General features: G+C 36.7%; 1 protein-coding gene across 2 annotated transcripts in view; it reads right to left on the reverse strand.

The window, feature by feature from the left end:
* Window positions 1-15863, reverse strand: part of LOC148939972 (citramalyl-CoA lyase, mitochondrial-like) — a 73868-nt gene that overhangs the window by 24883 nt on the left and 33122 nt on the right. For both annotated transcript variants that reach the window (XM_089105787.1, XM_089105788.1), the window contains exons 3-4: window positions 7785-7979; window positions 6224-6425 (exon numbers count right to left, since the gene is read on the reverse strand). In XM_089105787.1, the coding sequence (XP_088961913.1) occupies window positions 6224-6425; window positions 7785-7979 (397 nt within the window). The remainder of the gene's footprint in view (window positions 1-6223; window positions 6426-7784; window positions 7980-15863) is intronic.

Below are 15863 nucleotides of genomic sequence, written 5' to 3' on the forward strand. Positions count from 1 at the left end.
TGCTCTGCATTAATGTGCCACTATTCAGATGCGTTTGTCGATTCGTAAGAATCGACAAAACATTGCTATTTTTTACGTTGAACATTATGTTTGATGCAAAGTGAAAATACATTCGATCGCCAGGTTCTCTTCATCCTGTTGTAAATTTGTAAGGGGCATACGTTCTTGGGCTATCCCTCTATACAGGATATAAGACCTTGCTAGTCACAATTAAGGCCGATTTCCTGTGACACAATCTTTTTTGCCAGGTGCCCCCCGTTGAGGCAGGTAGTAATTACTTAAAAAGGGCACTAAAACTTTCAGTTTCCGTTCTTTTGAGCCTTCTTTCGATATTTCTTTCATCTCTGGAATAAAAACTAAAATAAAAATCAACAAACAAATAAGCATGCATCCATGATCATGCTTCTCGGTAAATATGAAAAATTTCACATTTCTTAGTCAGGGACTTGTAACTTCTACAATAGGATTTGCTGATATGATGGATCTCACAGTACAATTATCATCAAGATCACTTGCCATTTTGGGTGTTTTTGTCTCTTTTCCAAAAATCAGACAAATCTCAGGCTCGTAGAGTTTGGTGGTAACTTTAAGCTCAATATAATCTATTTTTGGGTGAGGGAATGTTGATGAAGACAGGATGTTAAAGAGTGGTTGGGAATGGATGTTATAATGCTATTAGGCGACTGCGATTATTCCTCAAGATAAGCATAGATTTTACCAACAATCCTAAACACAGCAATAGATTTTTCAACTTCAAGTGAAAGGAGCCCCTCCTAAGTTTCTATGACCACCCTTTCTATATGAAGTGGCTGGAAGAAAAAACAAACAAATCAATAAATGGAAGCCACTTCACTCTTTACTGTGTTCCCTATAGCGCACACATGAAACATGAAAAGTACACGATAGATGTCGCCATCTTTGAAAGCCCTTAGCTGAAGTCTAGAAAAAACGAACCGCGGACACGGGAAATCAAAAATTCTAAAAACTATGTAAAAAAAAAAAAATCGGGTGTAAAAATTTTCGACTTATATGGGAATAGTAACTATTATACAGATTTAGCAAAAAATTACTTATTAACTAGATTTAAATATTATAATATATTATAATATCTAATATAAATATTAGATTTAGCAAAAAAAAACTTCTGAGGATTTGAAGAAAAATCCTAAGATCACTTACAGGTGACTTTATATAAAATCGAAATAAAAAGTAAGCCACTGAAAATTACAATTACTAAAATTCCTTTACTGTTGGTGATCTTGGCGCAATATTCTATATCTGAACTAAAAAATATAATGAATATAAATACAAAAATATAATAAAAAAATATAAAGAGTTTTTACTTCACTCTAATCTAAAATCTTCATTTATTGGATTCTGAGTCTCTTCAGTACAACTACATCCCGGTCCTACAACTACACCCCGGTCCCCCGAGCTTAATTCCTGGACCTAATTCTTAATTTAGGCTCTGCCCAAAAGTTATGCTGATTTGTTGGTTTGCATTTGTTTTTACTCATTTATCATCAAAGCTTTGTTTATTATTCCAAATTATAGCTTAAATAGAAACAACTCTGAAAATACAGTAAATTGAACAATTTTGAGAATGTGAAGAAGCAAGAATTTTATACCTTATTTTTAGCATTTATACGTAGACATTCATACATACAACAACACTCGTTTTAGATTGAAAACTTTGAAAAAGAACATAAATTACAAAAATAAAAGATGGACATTATGCTTCCTGCTCTACCTAAGCAACACAAAGTTTCGTTTGTTCATTTTCTAGCACAAAAATGGGTCAATGGTTCCTCCAACTCTCCTCCACTTTTTAGAACCACCCTCCTCTAGCTTTTTAGAAAAAAAGTAGATATGTTGAACATTGTTTAAACCAAAGCCATGCGAGAACTATTAAACTATGTGATTGGAGAACCATAGTGAGCCGTGTCCTCTTTAATTCCCTTCCCCTCTCACAAAAAAAACTCTTTAGTAAAACTGTGGTTGTTCAAACATGAATTATACAAATATATCCAATCAATACGATTAGAGTCTTAAAGTCAGCCAGTGGTCCCTGCAACGTCCACCCTCCCTTATCCTATTTGTACAAACATTTTTTTTTTTGCAAAAAGACAGGAATATTATACCTTATTTGAAGCAGAATCACATAAGGACTTACAATCTGTCCCATTGAAGAACTTTTGAAGTGGCCCGTATTCCCTCCAGCAATGCCACATCTCCAAGCTTGTAATAGAAAGTAGGGACTACTACTAATCCTAACAACAACTTACTGCAGCATCATGCTGCCTGAGATCAACACAGCTGCGCCCCTTCCCAAATCCATTCAAAGCTTCACTCATTACTCCCTCTCAAGAAAATTCCATTTCCTATTAAACTCTTCCCAGACCATTTGGGGACGACAGCTACTTTCCCTTTAGAACCAGATAGATGGCAAAACAGCAGGGCCGTATCCAGGATTTTTGTTCGGGGGGGGGGGGTACTTGATTTTTTCCCGTGGACTTTGTCTGATAGTCTCGAGCAACATTACGTTAGCTCGAGACCGTTAGTCCGCCCCTTGCGAACGAGGACGCGTCCACTAGGCATACTTTCGTAAATCTTTAAGTGGCGTTTTTTTTTTTTTTTTTTTTTTTTTTTTTTTTTTTTTAGAAACGCAAAAACAAGACAAGTATTTACATACAGTTAAATACTACAAGCTTTTTTTTGAGACAGCAAAAACAGAACGCAAAAACAAGCCAAATAGTAGAAGTAGTCTATATATTTTTTATTTTATTTTTTAGCTAAAAGTAAGGGCGAATATCTATAAAACAAAATCCAGGCGACGATTTTTCTTCCCTGCAAAAATGTCGATGACCTTGTATGGGCAGATGTCAACGTCCCTATGGACTGCAAGGAGGGCTAAGCCACTCAATCGCTCTTCTCCTGTTGAATTTTTCAGCCAGGTTTTGAGCCTTCTGAGCGTTGAGAAACTTCTTTCCGGAGTATTAGTGCTAACAGGTAACATCGAAAGAACAGCCAGAAGAAGAAAAACATTTGGAAAAAAGGTGGCGTCGCATGCCTGAAGCGAAGACACTGCACAAGTAGGCCTCTCTGATACCCGAACCTTCTCCCACTTGATACGCCATAACTCAATTTCTTGCTTCAGACAGTCTGACTCGGGAAAAATATCGCCATACAATTCAACCAACGACTCCAGGTTTAATGCCTTCAGATAGACAGAAGCAATTTTGGTAGGAGAAAGGACGCAGAGATTTGACAGAAGTTTCTGGTGAAGCACAAATCGTTGTTTCAGCTCGGAAGTGAAGTGGTCCAAGAGAGGAGTAAAGAGGGAGGTTCTATAGTGGTTGAGAAGGTCTGTATCGTCTGCATGCATACTCCGGCCACCTCTCGTCCTTGGACGAGTCATCTCCAGTCCTAAGTCACTGGCAAAACGCTGAGCTTCGTCAAAAATAGACGTGAAAGCAGTAGCAGCATATCCTCGCATTTCCTTTGTTTTTGAAAGGACAGTTTCCATGTGCCTGCATGCAGCTGCCAAATCACAGTCAACTGACTGAAGAGTCTTACACAGTGGAAGCGTAAGGCAGAAAAGCTCTTTGACCACATGGAGACACACAAAAAATTGCGACTGGCTCATCGTGTCCAGCAACTGCACCGCTTTTGCAGAAGTTTCTGCATTTCCGTTCCCTTCAAGAGCTTCCAGGGATCGCAGGATCTGTCGGTATAGCTCAAGAAAAGGCACTACTGAATCGTGGCGCTTCACCCATCATGTTTCGCAGAGTCCGGTTAAAGTATGTTTCCTCGAATTCGGAAGTATTTCATTGATCTTCTCTTTTAAATTATGTGTCCTGAGTGGGGAAGTATGGTAAAAACTGCAGACTTGTGACAAGACACCGAAGAAATGCTAAAACGCCAGAATAGAGCATATAGAAGAGATGAGCAAGTCGAGACTGTGCGCACTACAATGGACGTAAAGCGCCTTTGGATTCTTTTCACGTATAACATCCTGGACACCCCTAAGATGCCCACTCATCGCTGCTGCACCGTCATATCCCTGACCAACCATCTTGTTGAGATTAAGACCAAGGCTTTCGAGAAATCGCAGGATTGATGAAGCCAGGCCTTGCCCAGTCAAATCAGAAACTGGGATAAAACCAAGGAAGTCCTCATGCAGGTTCCCTTTAATGTGTAGCGGACGCAAACAGACAGGTGCTCCGTGTTCGAAACGTCCGTCGTTTCATCGGCAAGCACCGAAAAGCATGGACTTGCGTTTACTCTTTCCACAATAGACTGCTGAAGAAGCTCCCCGGATGCGGCGATAATACCATTCTGGATGATGGGAGAAAGATATGTGGCATTTCCAGCCGCAGAAAGAAGATGGTTCTTCAGAACATCGTCACCGTGTCTCGCCCTTAGCCGCAGTAGTGCTCGGAAGTTGCCATCATTGTGGGAAGGTTCTGGATCCGAGACCGAAATGCGGCCGGAATTGTTAGTACCACGAAGGGCAAGCTGTTGCCACCCACAAAATATCACCGTCTCAAAAATTGGTCGCCACTTCTGGCGATTTTCTTGAACCTGCGCTGTCCTTGCCGCGTCTTGTTGGTGCGCGATATCGTCCTGCCTTTTCTCCGAGACAGAAATGAAGTTTTCAGCCGATAGGATGCAGTTTCTATGAAACTCTGCTTGTAGTTGAGCTGTGAAGCACTCTATCACATCCTTCCAGTTCCTGAATGGTTTGGTGACTAGATTCCCCAAGCGCTGGTAGCAGCCTTTGCCAGCTGTCTCTGAAGAGAACAGAACGCAAAATCTGCAAAAAGCAGCGTCCTCAGACGGAGAGTAGGACAACCAACTGAAACGAGCGAGCCAAGTTAACTGAAACTTCAGCTTCCGTTTTTCGGATACTTGAAAAATTTAGGAGATATCTGGAGTCCAAGGGCTCTTCAACAAACGAAGTTTAGAATTTGCATCGAGACTGGATGATTTGTTGACAAAACGACCGATGACATTTGCAAAACAACGACAGAGACTTGGTTGGTGCAGGTGCGTGTTGCGTCGTGGTTGGTTCCAGGGTCCGTGATTCAAAAGCTTCAACGACGGCTCCAGCGCCCTTCAGATCCACAGGTTTTGATGAATGCTCCGTAGACGTCCTACAAGCGACACTGTCAGAAACATACCTGGTCCGCTTGGAAGCGAAAAACGACGTGATGTTAAACTTCCTCTTCATGTTGAAAATCACTCTTCTCTTATCCAAGTCCGAAATTGAACTGAACTGACAATCTTGCACTCTCTTATAACATTTACCTCGAGCCCCCATTAATCCTAATTTACTATGCAAGGTCTGACCTTGCATAATAAGGCGAACATGGGGTTACCTAATTGTGTAAGCTGATCACAACCTTTTACCCACAAAATTGCAGTAGGATTTTTGTATGCCACAAAATGCAAAAGGATAATAGTGCATATTAACCCTAATTTACTATGCAAGGTCAGGTTAACATGGGGTTAGCTACGGTTACCTAATTGCGTAAGCTGATAAGCACCGTTTACCCACAAAATGCAATAGGATTTAGTGTGTGAGCATATTTTTTTCTGATAAGGTTTTGTCTTTAAAGGTATTTTTTAGACTAATTTCCGACTCGGTCAAAAATTTCAGGGGGGGGGGGGTTCAAACCGGGTAACCCCCCTCCCCCCTGGATATAGCCTTGCAAAACAGAACAATATTTGCCAATGTGTAATCATTAATCCCAAAAACGTATCCTAGCCATCTCATCCTTTCTTTCATTGTAGCCCCAAAAAATGGGATAGAACCACATTTTTCGTACATATTGTTGTTGGATATACGATCAGTCAAACGGGTGTTTAAAATTAACTGCAGACAAAATTCTTCTGGAAAATATCCAACATATCTTTTTCTGGTTTCTGAAGCATCTGCGTTTCAGAGCCAGACTTGATCTCTGTCATTACCGTAGCTTCCAAAGTTTTAATCTTGGTTCGGGGACATTCCGTCCTATTTATCCAAACTTTTCTCAGTAATGAAAAAACAAACCCTAGCCTTGGCTATTTTAATTCTAATTTTGATTTACATTAAGAATTCAAATGCGATTTCCTGTGCATAAGAATCACGTAACTTATCAACATATTGTAGAAGATTCTTCAAATACCCATTGCTGAAACTAACTTAAACTTCTCTTGTAATCAAATTAGAGCTCATTACCTATATCAGCACAGAAGTCATCAGAACCAAAGACGAGTCCCTGCATCAATAATGTTTCACTAGTAGTAGAAGCATCAAGGACATACCGAACTAGTTCATGTAAATTGAGTAGACATCTTGCAGATTCCACGTACGATAGTAAATTAAATTTATGGTTCTTCTCTGGTCGTTTGTTGATAATTGTTAAAAGCTCCTCAGTAAACTACAACAGAAAAAAAAACCATCTCAATTGGTTTAATCATGGCTGAAAAAACTCCACTAGAAATTCAGAGACGGTTTTCAAGAATGGTTTGTTACTGTTATCACAGAAAGATGCGATCCTTTTTAAAACTGCTTTGCTACGAGAAATGTGCATACAAAAACTTACGAAATTTATATTTCTTTTTCAAGAACTATATCTATATCCCTAATCTTTTTTAGTTTGCTTTAAGCAGCCCCAATCTGAAACTGGTATCTAGAACAGTGGTATCAAACATGATCTTGGTTCACGGCCGTATCCGAAGAGTGAGGGAGGGGGGGGGGGGGTACGGGGTTTGAATCCACCAAAAGTTTTTGTCTGACTCCCAAAAACGCAACAAAAATGCACATAGACAAATTTTTGATGCGTTTTTTAAGGTTTTTTTTTTGTAAACTTCCCCCTAAAAAGGTCCTGGATACACCCTTGGCTTGGCTACAATTACTTTCGAAGAGTTAGTTTTGCTTAAAAAAAGATATAGACGTTAGTAAAATACCATTACTTAACAATGTGGTTAGTTTATTCTTTAACTTACTCTTCAATTATAGCTAGTTTGTTATTATCTCGCTTTATTACTGAAAAACGATGGTAGATGACATTTTTTCTTTTTTTGTGAATTGTAATTCTGCATTACAATCTTGCAGCATTTAATATTTTCACAGAAGTGGAGCTTCTGCAAGCAATAACAACAAATGATTCATATTCACTTTATATCTTACAATAGCATCGCATAAATTGAATGTACAGAATTTCCAAGTGACATACGAAAAACTATATGCAAACATACTGAGACTTGGCACTACATTATCAGCAATAATAGTTGCGTCCAGAATAAAAACAAAATAAATAATTCGGCATTAATTTTCTTTGCTATAATGGAATAGCCCTTTTTTGACTGTAAATGTTTTCATCAGTTTACTCATTTTTTTTAACCCCTTCCTCGTTTTATTAATCTTTACAACATTGTTTAGCTTTTTCAATATTTTTTATGTTTTTAATTTTCGCCCTTTCATTAGAATTGTCAATACCTTGTTAAGTTTTTAGTAATCAAATTTAACGTTTTCGAAATTTCAGTTCCAAATTTTTCAATTTTTATCTTTTTTTATTTAGCACTTTATTATTGAAGTTAGTTTTTCCCTATGGTTGAAACATGATACTTTATGGTGAGGATGACCAGTAAAAATCTAACCAACGAAATCAGAATCACTGTATTAAAACAACTTATTTATCCAATTCCTATTCTATTCAATTTATGGAAGTAAATTTCTTTATTGTACTAGAATAAAACAATTCATACTAGGCATATTAGAATGTCCACAAGTATACCTCACGAAATTCCTCTTTTGTATCAAGCTTGGGAAGGAACAGCGTTGTCGGTAAATTTTTTGCTCCAAGAATAGCCTTTAGATCCTCCTTGTAAACTTTACTCTGAACAGAGTTTGTTCTAACTGCAACTTCACTATTCTTCCCAAAATCAGGCCAATTTTGAAACAACTCATAAATATTCTGCCTTGCTTCATCCTGAAAATAAATCCTTCATAATAAACTTCCGACGCACATGTAAATAAGTTTCTGAATTAAAAAATAAATTGTCGTGGAAATACAGTGTAATGTTCAAACTCCAATTATGGAATGGAAACAGTCAGAATCGAAACTATGTAGAATGTAATCGTAGAAGCGCAATCGCGCAGCCTAAGTAAAGAACGATGTTGGCACAATGTATTTTTTTTTCCATACCAAGGAAAAAAAATACAAATGAATGTGCATTGTCAGTTTAATATACATATACTGATATTTAGTAATCAAAATTTTAATATTATTTGACTTATTAAAGTTATAAAAGTAAAAACATTTATATTTTTTTTGAGTAAAGTGCAAATTATGTTCTGGCCTTGGGAAGGCATAGGGGTCTTGAGCCCTACTCATGTTAATTTCTGCTCGTTTTGAGTTTGACTCGGTTATTTATTGTAATTTTGTTCGTTTTGGGTTTCATTTATTTATCGATGCTGATTTGTGGTAGTTTCACGCTTGGTAGATTATTTGATTTTATTTTCGCTTATTTTTCGTTTCATGGAGTTCTTTACTTTTGCTTGAAAAACTTATTTTGTGGAAAAAGGTTTTTTAATTAATGTAGTAAAAATACCAAAAGGCTTTAATCTGCTTTTAAATGTGTTTTTATAATAGTTTCTAATTACTCCTCAAAAAATATTCTTTATTTGCTACAGAGAACATCCTTAATTTCACCTGCCTGAATACTGGAGAAAGTCTTTATTATTCCGAATTCACTCAAAGTATTCCTATTCTAATGAACTGCAAAAATGCTCGAAATAATTCCATGAAATTCAGGACAACGACAAAACACGGCGGGCTCAAACTCAACGCTGAAAAAGCCAAATGCATGAATTTACCACCTCAGGTCAAGCACAGAAGCCACAAGTTGGAATTGATGATTTAATTTAAATACCTAGAAGCTTCACTGAAATTACAAACCAAAAAAGCGTCTTATAAAAGCTAATCAAGTGCAGTTTTCAATAGGACAAAGATACTGATGGAATGTCATCTCAATTTGTCTCGGCATTTTGCTCATAAAGAGAAATACTCTGTCATTCTTGTTATATGCTGAGCTGCATCATGGCATATGAAAGTAGAACAAGAGTTTCAGAGTCTGGTCTTTGAATATACATGGCCCCAATTAATCCTGAACCCATAGTTTCTGGAATGAACCCCCTAGTGGTTACCTACAGGATCAAGGAAGGGAGTTCGTCCTTAGGACAACTTAAGCTTCCCATACATTCAGAACTCCGTACTCTTCATAAATTCCTGTAACCTGAGCGGGGAGATATTCTGCAGGACATGGAAGGGCTGGAAGCTCCTTGTCAATGTCCTAGTCGCCTCTGAAGGCACATGACTATCATAGGCAACACAATAGCGGTGCCAAGCAAAGAGCAATGTGGACAAAATGTATTATAATTTTTTTTACCAAAGTACTTCGTATAGAAGAAGCTATCATAAAAATTTCGGAAGGATCTCTTTCGTTTGGAAATTGAAAGTTTTAGTCCCCTTTTTAAGAGTCAAAAGTCATTGGAGGGTAACTGGCCCCCTCTTACACCCACTAATTCCTCAAATATAACCAATAAGACTTTTGATATAGCCATTTTGTTCAGGTATGATTGAAAAGTCTAGTAGCTATGTCTCTGGGGATGTCAACCCCCCATAACCCTCAGGGCAAAGTATGTGAGTTATGCAATTTACACGCTGTTTACGTATTGCAATTGTTATCATAACAGAGGGCGTGTTTAACTTTTAGTATTCAAAAAGACCAATTACATTAAGCTAAAACCTTCAGAGAATGTTAAGAGGAGTCTAAAGCTAATTCAAAACATGTTAAATGCATACATTTCATTGAAAGAGCTTATGTCAAGAATGACCGAGGGTATTAAGTTGAATGAAATCAACTTTAGGGGAATGAATGAAGAGAAGATCAATTGACCCAAAAGGCAATATTTGAAACGCTACAACTACTACTGCTGCTGCTACTACAGCTACTACTACTACTTCCACTACTACTACATTACTACTACTATAACTATTGCCTCTGTAGTGAGTAGTACTAAGGCTGAGAACATGGAGGTGAAAGCTTGAGGAAATGTTGGGGTGAAAGTTGAACTATAGCAAAACATGCTATGAGCATACATATTGTCAAAAGTGAGTACCAGCAATATCTCAGGGCGTGTCAGCAACATCTTAGAAACGGCCTATCGTATCAAGCAGAAACTTCCACGGTATGATGAGGGTGGAGTTCAACTGCCCAAAAGGCAATATGTGCTCACTACTATTGCTACCAGTACTACTGCTATTGCTGCTAGCACTACTATTATTCTTACTACTACTATTATTCTTACTACTACTATTAGTAATACTCCTACTATTATTACTGTCGAACTAAACTCTTTCTGTTGAACTAGATTAAAACATGCTAATAGCATTAACTTAAAACTTCCAAGGGCTTGATGAGAGAGATGTTTAACGGACCAAAAGGCAATATGTGCATACTGCTACAGCTACTAGTACAACTTCTACTGCTGATAGTACTACTACTGGTAGTACTAATCCCAAAACTACTGCTACAACTAAGGTTAAGGGTTAGAAGGTGGAAATTTCAGGGACTATTGAAGGGGAAAGTTGAACTGAATCAAAACAAACTGTGCTAATGCAGGTTGTCAAAAGGGCATATCAGCAATATCTTAGGAGTGGTTTGGAGTATGAAGTTGAAACTTACAGGGATTCTTGTAGGGGATGTTGAGCTAACTAAAAATCAATATCTGCATGCTACAACTACTACTTCTGCTCCTAATACTATTACTACTACTGCTACAGCTACTATTATTACCACTGCTAACACTAATACTGTAACCAAAGCAAGATTTTTAAGGTGAAAATTTCAGGGTATGTTGAGAAAACGATGAACTATATTAAAAGACAGTATCTGCATGTAGGTTGTTATAAGGGCACATCAGCAATGCCCCCTTGAACTGTTTAAGGAAATAAGTTGTATCTTTTTGTGTGTTCCGAGAAAGATGTTGAAAACAACAAAAGGTGCTATATGCGTACTGCTTCTAATGCTACTACTATAAAACTATCGCTACCATACAACTATTGCTACTAATGAAGCTAAGGGTATTAAGGTGATGTTTTCAATGAATGTTTGAGGGAATGTTGGACTAAATGAAAACACGCTTTTAGCGTGCAGATGGTCAAAAAAGTGTATCAGTAGTAGTTCAGGAATAGCTTAGATTATTTAGTTGAAACTTTCAGGGTATGTTGAGGCGGATTTTGAAATAATCAAAAGGCATTATGCGCATGCTACTACTATTATTACTACTACTACTACTGCGATTACTGAACTACGTAGGCTAATGATATTAACATGACACTTACAGGGATTGTTTAGGGGAATTGTCATTTAAATCAAAACAAGCTATAGGTATGCATGTTTTCAAAAGGGCATAGAAGCAATATCCTAGGAACGGCAGAGAGTAGCCTACTAAGTTGAAAATTTCAGGGTATGTGGAGAGGGATATTAAACTAACCAACAAGCACTATCTACATGATATCACTATTGCTACTATTACGACTGGTACGACACCTACTTTAACTGAGACTAAGGTTATTAGGGTAAGACTTTCGGGGAATAATTAGAGGGATGTTGAACTAAATCAAACACACTGTGTGCATTCAGGTCGTCAAAAGGATGTGTATGGAGTCTAAGCCGAGGTAACAATGCGCGAAACACCACTCTTTGTGAATGAAATGGTTTCATTCACTGTAGTGCGTACGTCATGAACGAGCACTATAGATAGTTTGAACTTATCCTTCAGATGTTTAAGTATCAAAAATTCAAAATATTTGGGCTAAATTACTCTCAAGGGGGAAAAAACTGGACACCACAGACTAGGCCGTCTTGAAATTACAAAAAAATTATTTTAAATCTTTGGGGAATATTTAAGTTTTGGTCAAATTAGAAGCTCTAGACAGGGCAGAGTAAGGGTAAAGTACAAGTGAAAAAGTGTCAAAATTAAAGCTCTGAATACCGAATCAGTCTTGAAAAGCTTAAATAACAGTCTTCAAATATAAGAATAACAGTCTTCGAAAATTCAGTAACAGATTATCTTTCAAAGCCACAAGGACAGTTTCTATATTCAAGGATATTTTCTAGTTTCAAGGACAAAGCCACATGAACGGTTTCTATATGCACTACCAGATGGGTACTTCCGCATCCCGATACGGAAATTGAGTCATGGGCTCCACCATAAGGTGGAGTCCATAACTCAATTTCGTAAAAAATGTGACTTTGACGGTTTTTGCATAACGCTACTGAAATATCAGTATATGTATATTAAACTGACAATGCACATTCATTTGTATTTATTTCAGTAAATTGCAAATTATGTTCTGGCCTTAGGAAAGCATGGGGGTTTTCAGCCCAACTTATGTTAATTTCTGCTCGTTTTGAGTTTTTTTTTCTTGGTCTTAGACCAGGACACTTCGTTGTTGTCTTAGAAACTTCGAAAAGGGCTCATTTGATTGGAAATTAGAGTGGCTTGTGCCCTTTTTAATAGTTGAAAGTGATTGGAGGGCAACTAACCCCCCTCTCACGCCCACCTTTTCCCCAAACACATCCAATCAAAATTTTGAGATAGCAATATTGTTCAACGTAGTTGAAAGTTCTGGAAATTAGGTCTTTCAGGATGACAACCCCCTCACAGTCCTCAGGGCAAGGGTTGTAATTTATGCCCTGGAAGCATATAATGTGTTTATAGAAACCGTTGTCGTAGAAACTCAAAAGGGGCTCATTCGATTGGAAATTAAAAGGGCTAGTGCCCTTTTTAATAGTCAAAAGTGATTGGAAGGCTTGAAATTTTTATAGTAAAGATCGATGTGGGTACAATGTATTATTTTTTTTCTTTCTTTTTTTGTTTAGACCAGGGCACTTCGTATCAAAGGAGTTGTCGTAGGAACTTCGAAAAGGGCTCATTCGATAGAAAATAGAAAGGGCCAATACCCTTTTTAATAGTTGAAAGTGATTGGAGTGCAACTAGTCCCCCTCCCATGCCCATCCTCCCATTTGACCATTATGTTTAAAAACTAAGGGTATTATGTTCAAACTTTCGGGGCTACTTAAGCTCTTAAAATTTAACCAAATCAAAATATCGTAAGTGTATCCAAGCTATCAAAGAAAGTAAACAGATTTTTTTGGGAATGATATCAAGTTTTCTGTTTCAGGTCAACTAGAGAAGGTATGAAACTACATTAAACACTACTATTTGTGTCCAGATTTTTATAAGGATGTATGTTGTTAAAAATATCAGAAAATTTTTCTCCAACATACAAATAGCAGGCCAAACTATAAAGTCTTAAAAAAAACGAAAAGATTTAAAGTATCATTTTCTTTTTCCCTGAGAAGACTATGTCAATATAATACGAACAGAAATTAATTAAAAAAACTGTTTCCACAAAATAAGTTTTTCAAAGACAAGTAAAGAACTTCATTAAACCAAAAATGATCAAAAATAAAATAAAATAATCTACCAAGCCTGAAACTACCACAAATTAGCATCGATAAATAAATGAAACCCAAAACGAATAGAAATTACAATAAATGACCAAGTCAAACTCAAAACAAGCAGAAATTAACATGTGTAGGGCTCAAAACCCCTATGCCCTCTCAAGGTCAGAATATAATTTGCACTTTACTGAAAAAAATACAAATGAATGTGAATTGTCAGTTTAATATACATACACAGATATTTAGTAGTCAAAGTGTTTATATTAATTGTATTTATTAAAGTTATAAAAAAGTAAAAACATTCATATTTTTTCAGTAAAGTGCAAATTATTGTAAAGTGCAATTATAAAGTGCAATTGGCCTTGGGAAGGCATAGGGGTTTTGAGCCCTACTCATGTTAATTTCTGCTTGTTTTGAGTTTGACTCGGTTATTTATTGTAATTGATGTTCGTTTTGGGTTTCATTTATCTATCGATGCTGATTTGTGGTAGTTTTAGGCTTGGTAGATTATTTGATTTTATTTTTGCTTATTTTTGGTTTAATGAAGTTCTTTACTTTTCTTTGAAAAACTTATTTTGTGGCCTTTTTTTTTAATTAATAAATATGAAAGATGGACCTATAGTTCTTTGAGTCTTGATTACGTATTGAAGCTGTTTATGGTAGTGTTAACTCTGGTTTTGCTATATTGGCTTTGTACAAATAAACATCTCTTTTTGTGCATTTACAGACTCCAGTATTCTAGCCTTCGGAACGGTATCTAGGTTGTAAGCACCACTGGGTGAACCAGCCAACGATCACAGCCAATCATAGAAAAAAGTTCATACAGCCAACGGACAAACTGTCTGAAGGACTAGATAGTAACATGGAGGCCTTTAAACTGAACGTGAATGTGATGAGACTTGCTCTAAATCCACGATGTAACACTAATGGAGTTAACAGCTAGTTACATGTACCATGAAAACTTAAATGGATTCTGCCAATGGATTTGATGCCAAAGCATCAAACCAATTAAAACGCATAATTAGTAAACTATTGTAAAATGAAACCAACAAAGACCAAAGAAATTTGAACCGACATTGTGCATAGAATTCCAGCTACAAACAACAAGTCACATAAAATCAGTGCATGAGTTTGAGCCAATTCCTATATCAAAGTTTAAATGCCTTCCAAATACCAACAATTCAATGACTATACAACCCATTTTTTTACTGTCCTATTAGTACTCACAAGAAGTTATTAGAGTAAAAGGAGAAAATTCATTTATGTAAAGATAAAGGAAGAAAGAATTGTACACGAGAGAATTGTGGAGGACAAAAGTAGTTGTTGCTGCAAAGGAAAAATACTTTGTAGTTTGAAAAGAAGTTATAATTTTGATGAACAAGATATAAGGGGAGCCAAATGCTCCATCCCTCAGCCATTTGTTATGCAAATGTAAAGTATCCCTTGCTGTATTCTCTTAATAGTGTAAATAGCATTCATATGAGTGGGGATTTTCCCACAATTATGAAGGAAAACAAGCTAACTTTACCAAGCTCTGAAAGATCAAGGAGATATACCAAGGCAAAACTATAGACTTACCGCAAAAGAAAAATCATGTTCTGTAATTGAAAATGTTGATTAGTTCCCAAAATAAGTTAATTTAGTTTAAATATGAGCTACTAACAAGGCATTGAATGTGTCTCCGAAATACAATTTGCCCAAAAGACATAACTAAAAAAACCGAAGAGATTAATACACTTATGCAGGGTTATTGAATTGAAATGATGAAAATTGCAGAGTGGAGGTCACAGCTTATATACTCTCTATGACCCCTGTGCTTGTGATTTTAATCTTAAAATAGTAACAAACTAATCACATTGTCTTTGGCATAGTTAACTTATCATTGATCTAACAGTACACTTGCAGAAATTTTTATAAGAACTACCCAATCCATTGTGGTAGTAGAATCATTGCAGAAACATTTAACTTCTTTAATATGAAGAGATATATTGGATATTGAAGAAATCCACTCACAAAAGGAAACGGGCAACTTAAAGTCATGTCAGATCCAAATCATCAACAAGTAGTATGTAGGGCTAACAGAATTTAACTTGATCACCAGCCATCAATTCTTTGATCTATTCTTTTCAAATAGAAACCAAATTCAATCAATCGTGTTACAGCCTCCTACTGGTAAAAGTGGCCACATGGTTACTAGTGTTAAAACAGTATATGCCAGACTGATAATTTTGAAGGCGATTCCACAATTTTTTCAAATCACAGCAAAAGATTTTATCGTGTCTGTGCCCCCACCCCCAAAAGAATCGGAGGGGAGCATTCTCATGCCCCCCCTCGATACC

Source organism: Artemia sp. Qi Xiang Cuo, chromosome 20 (genome assembly GCF_049724085.1).
Source record: "Artemia sp. Qi Xiang Cuo chromosome 20, ASM4972408v1, whole genome shotgun sequence".
Taxonomy (NCBI): domain Eukaryota; kingdom Metazoa; phylum Arthropoda; class Branchiopoda; order Anostraca; family Artemiidae; genus Artemia; species Artemia sp. Qi Xiang Cuo.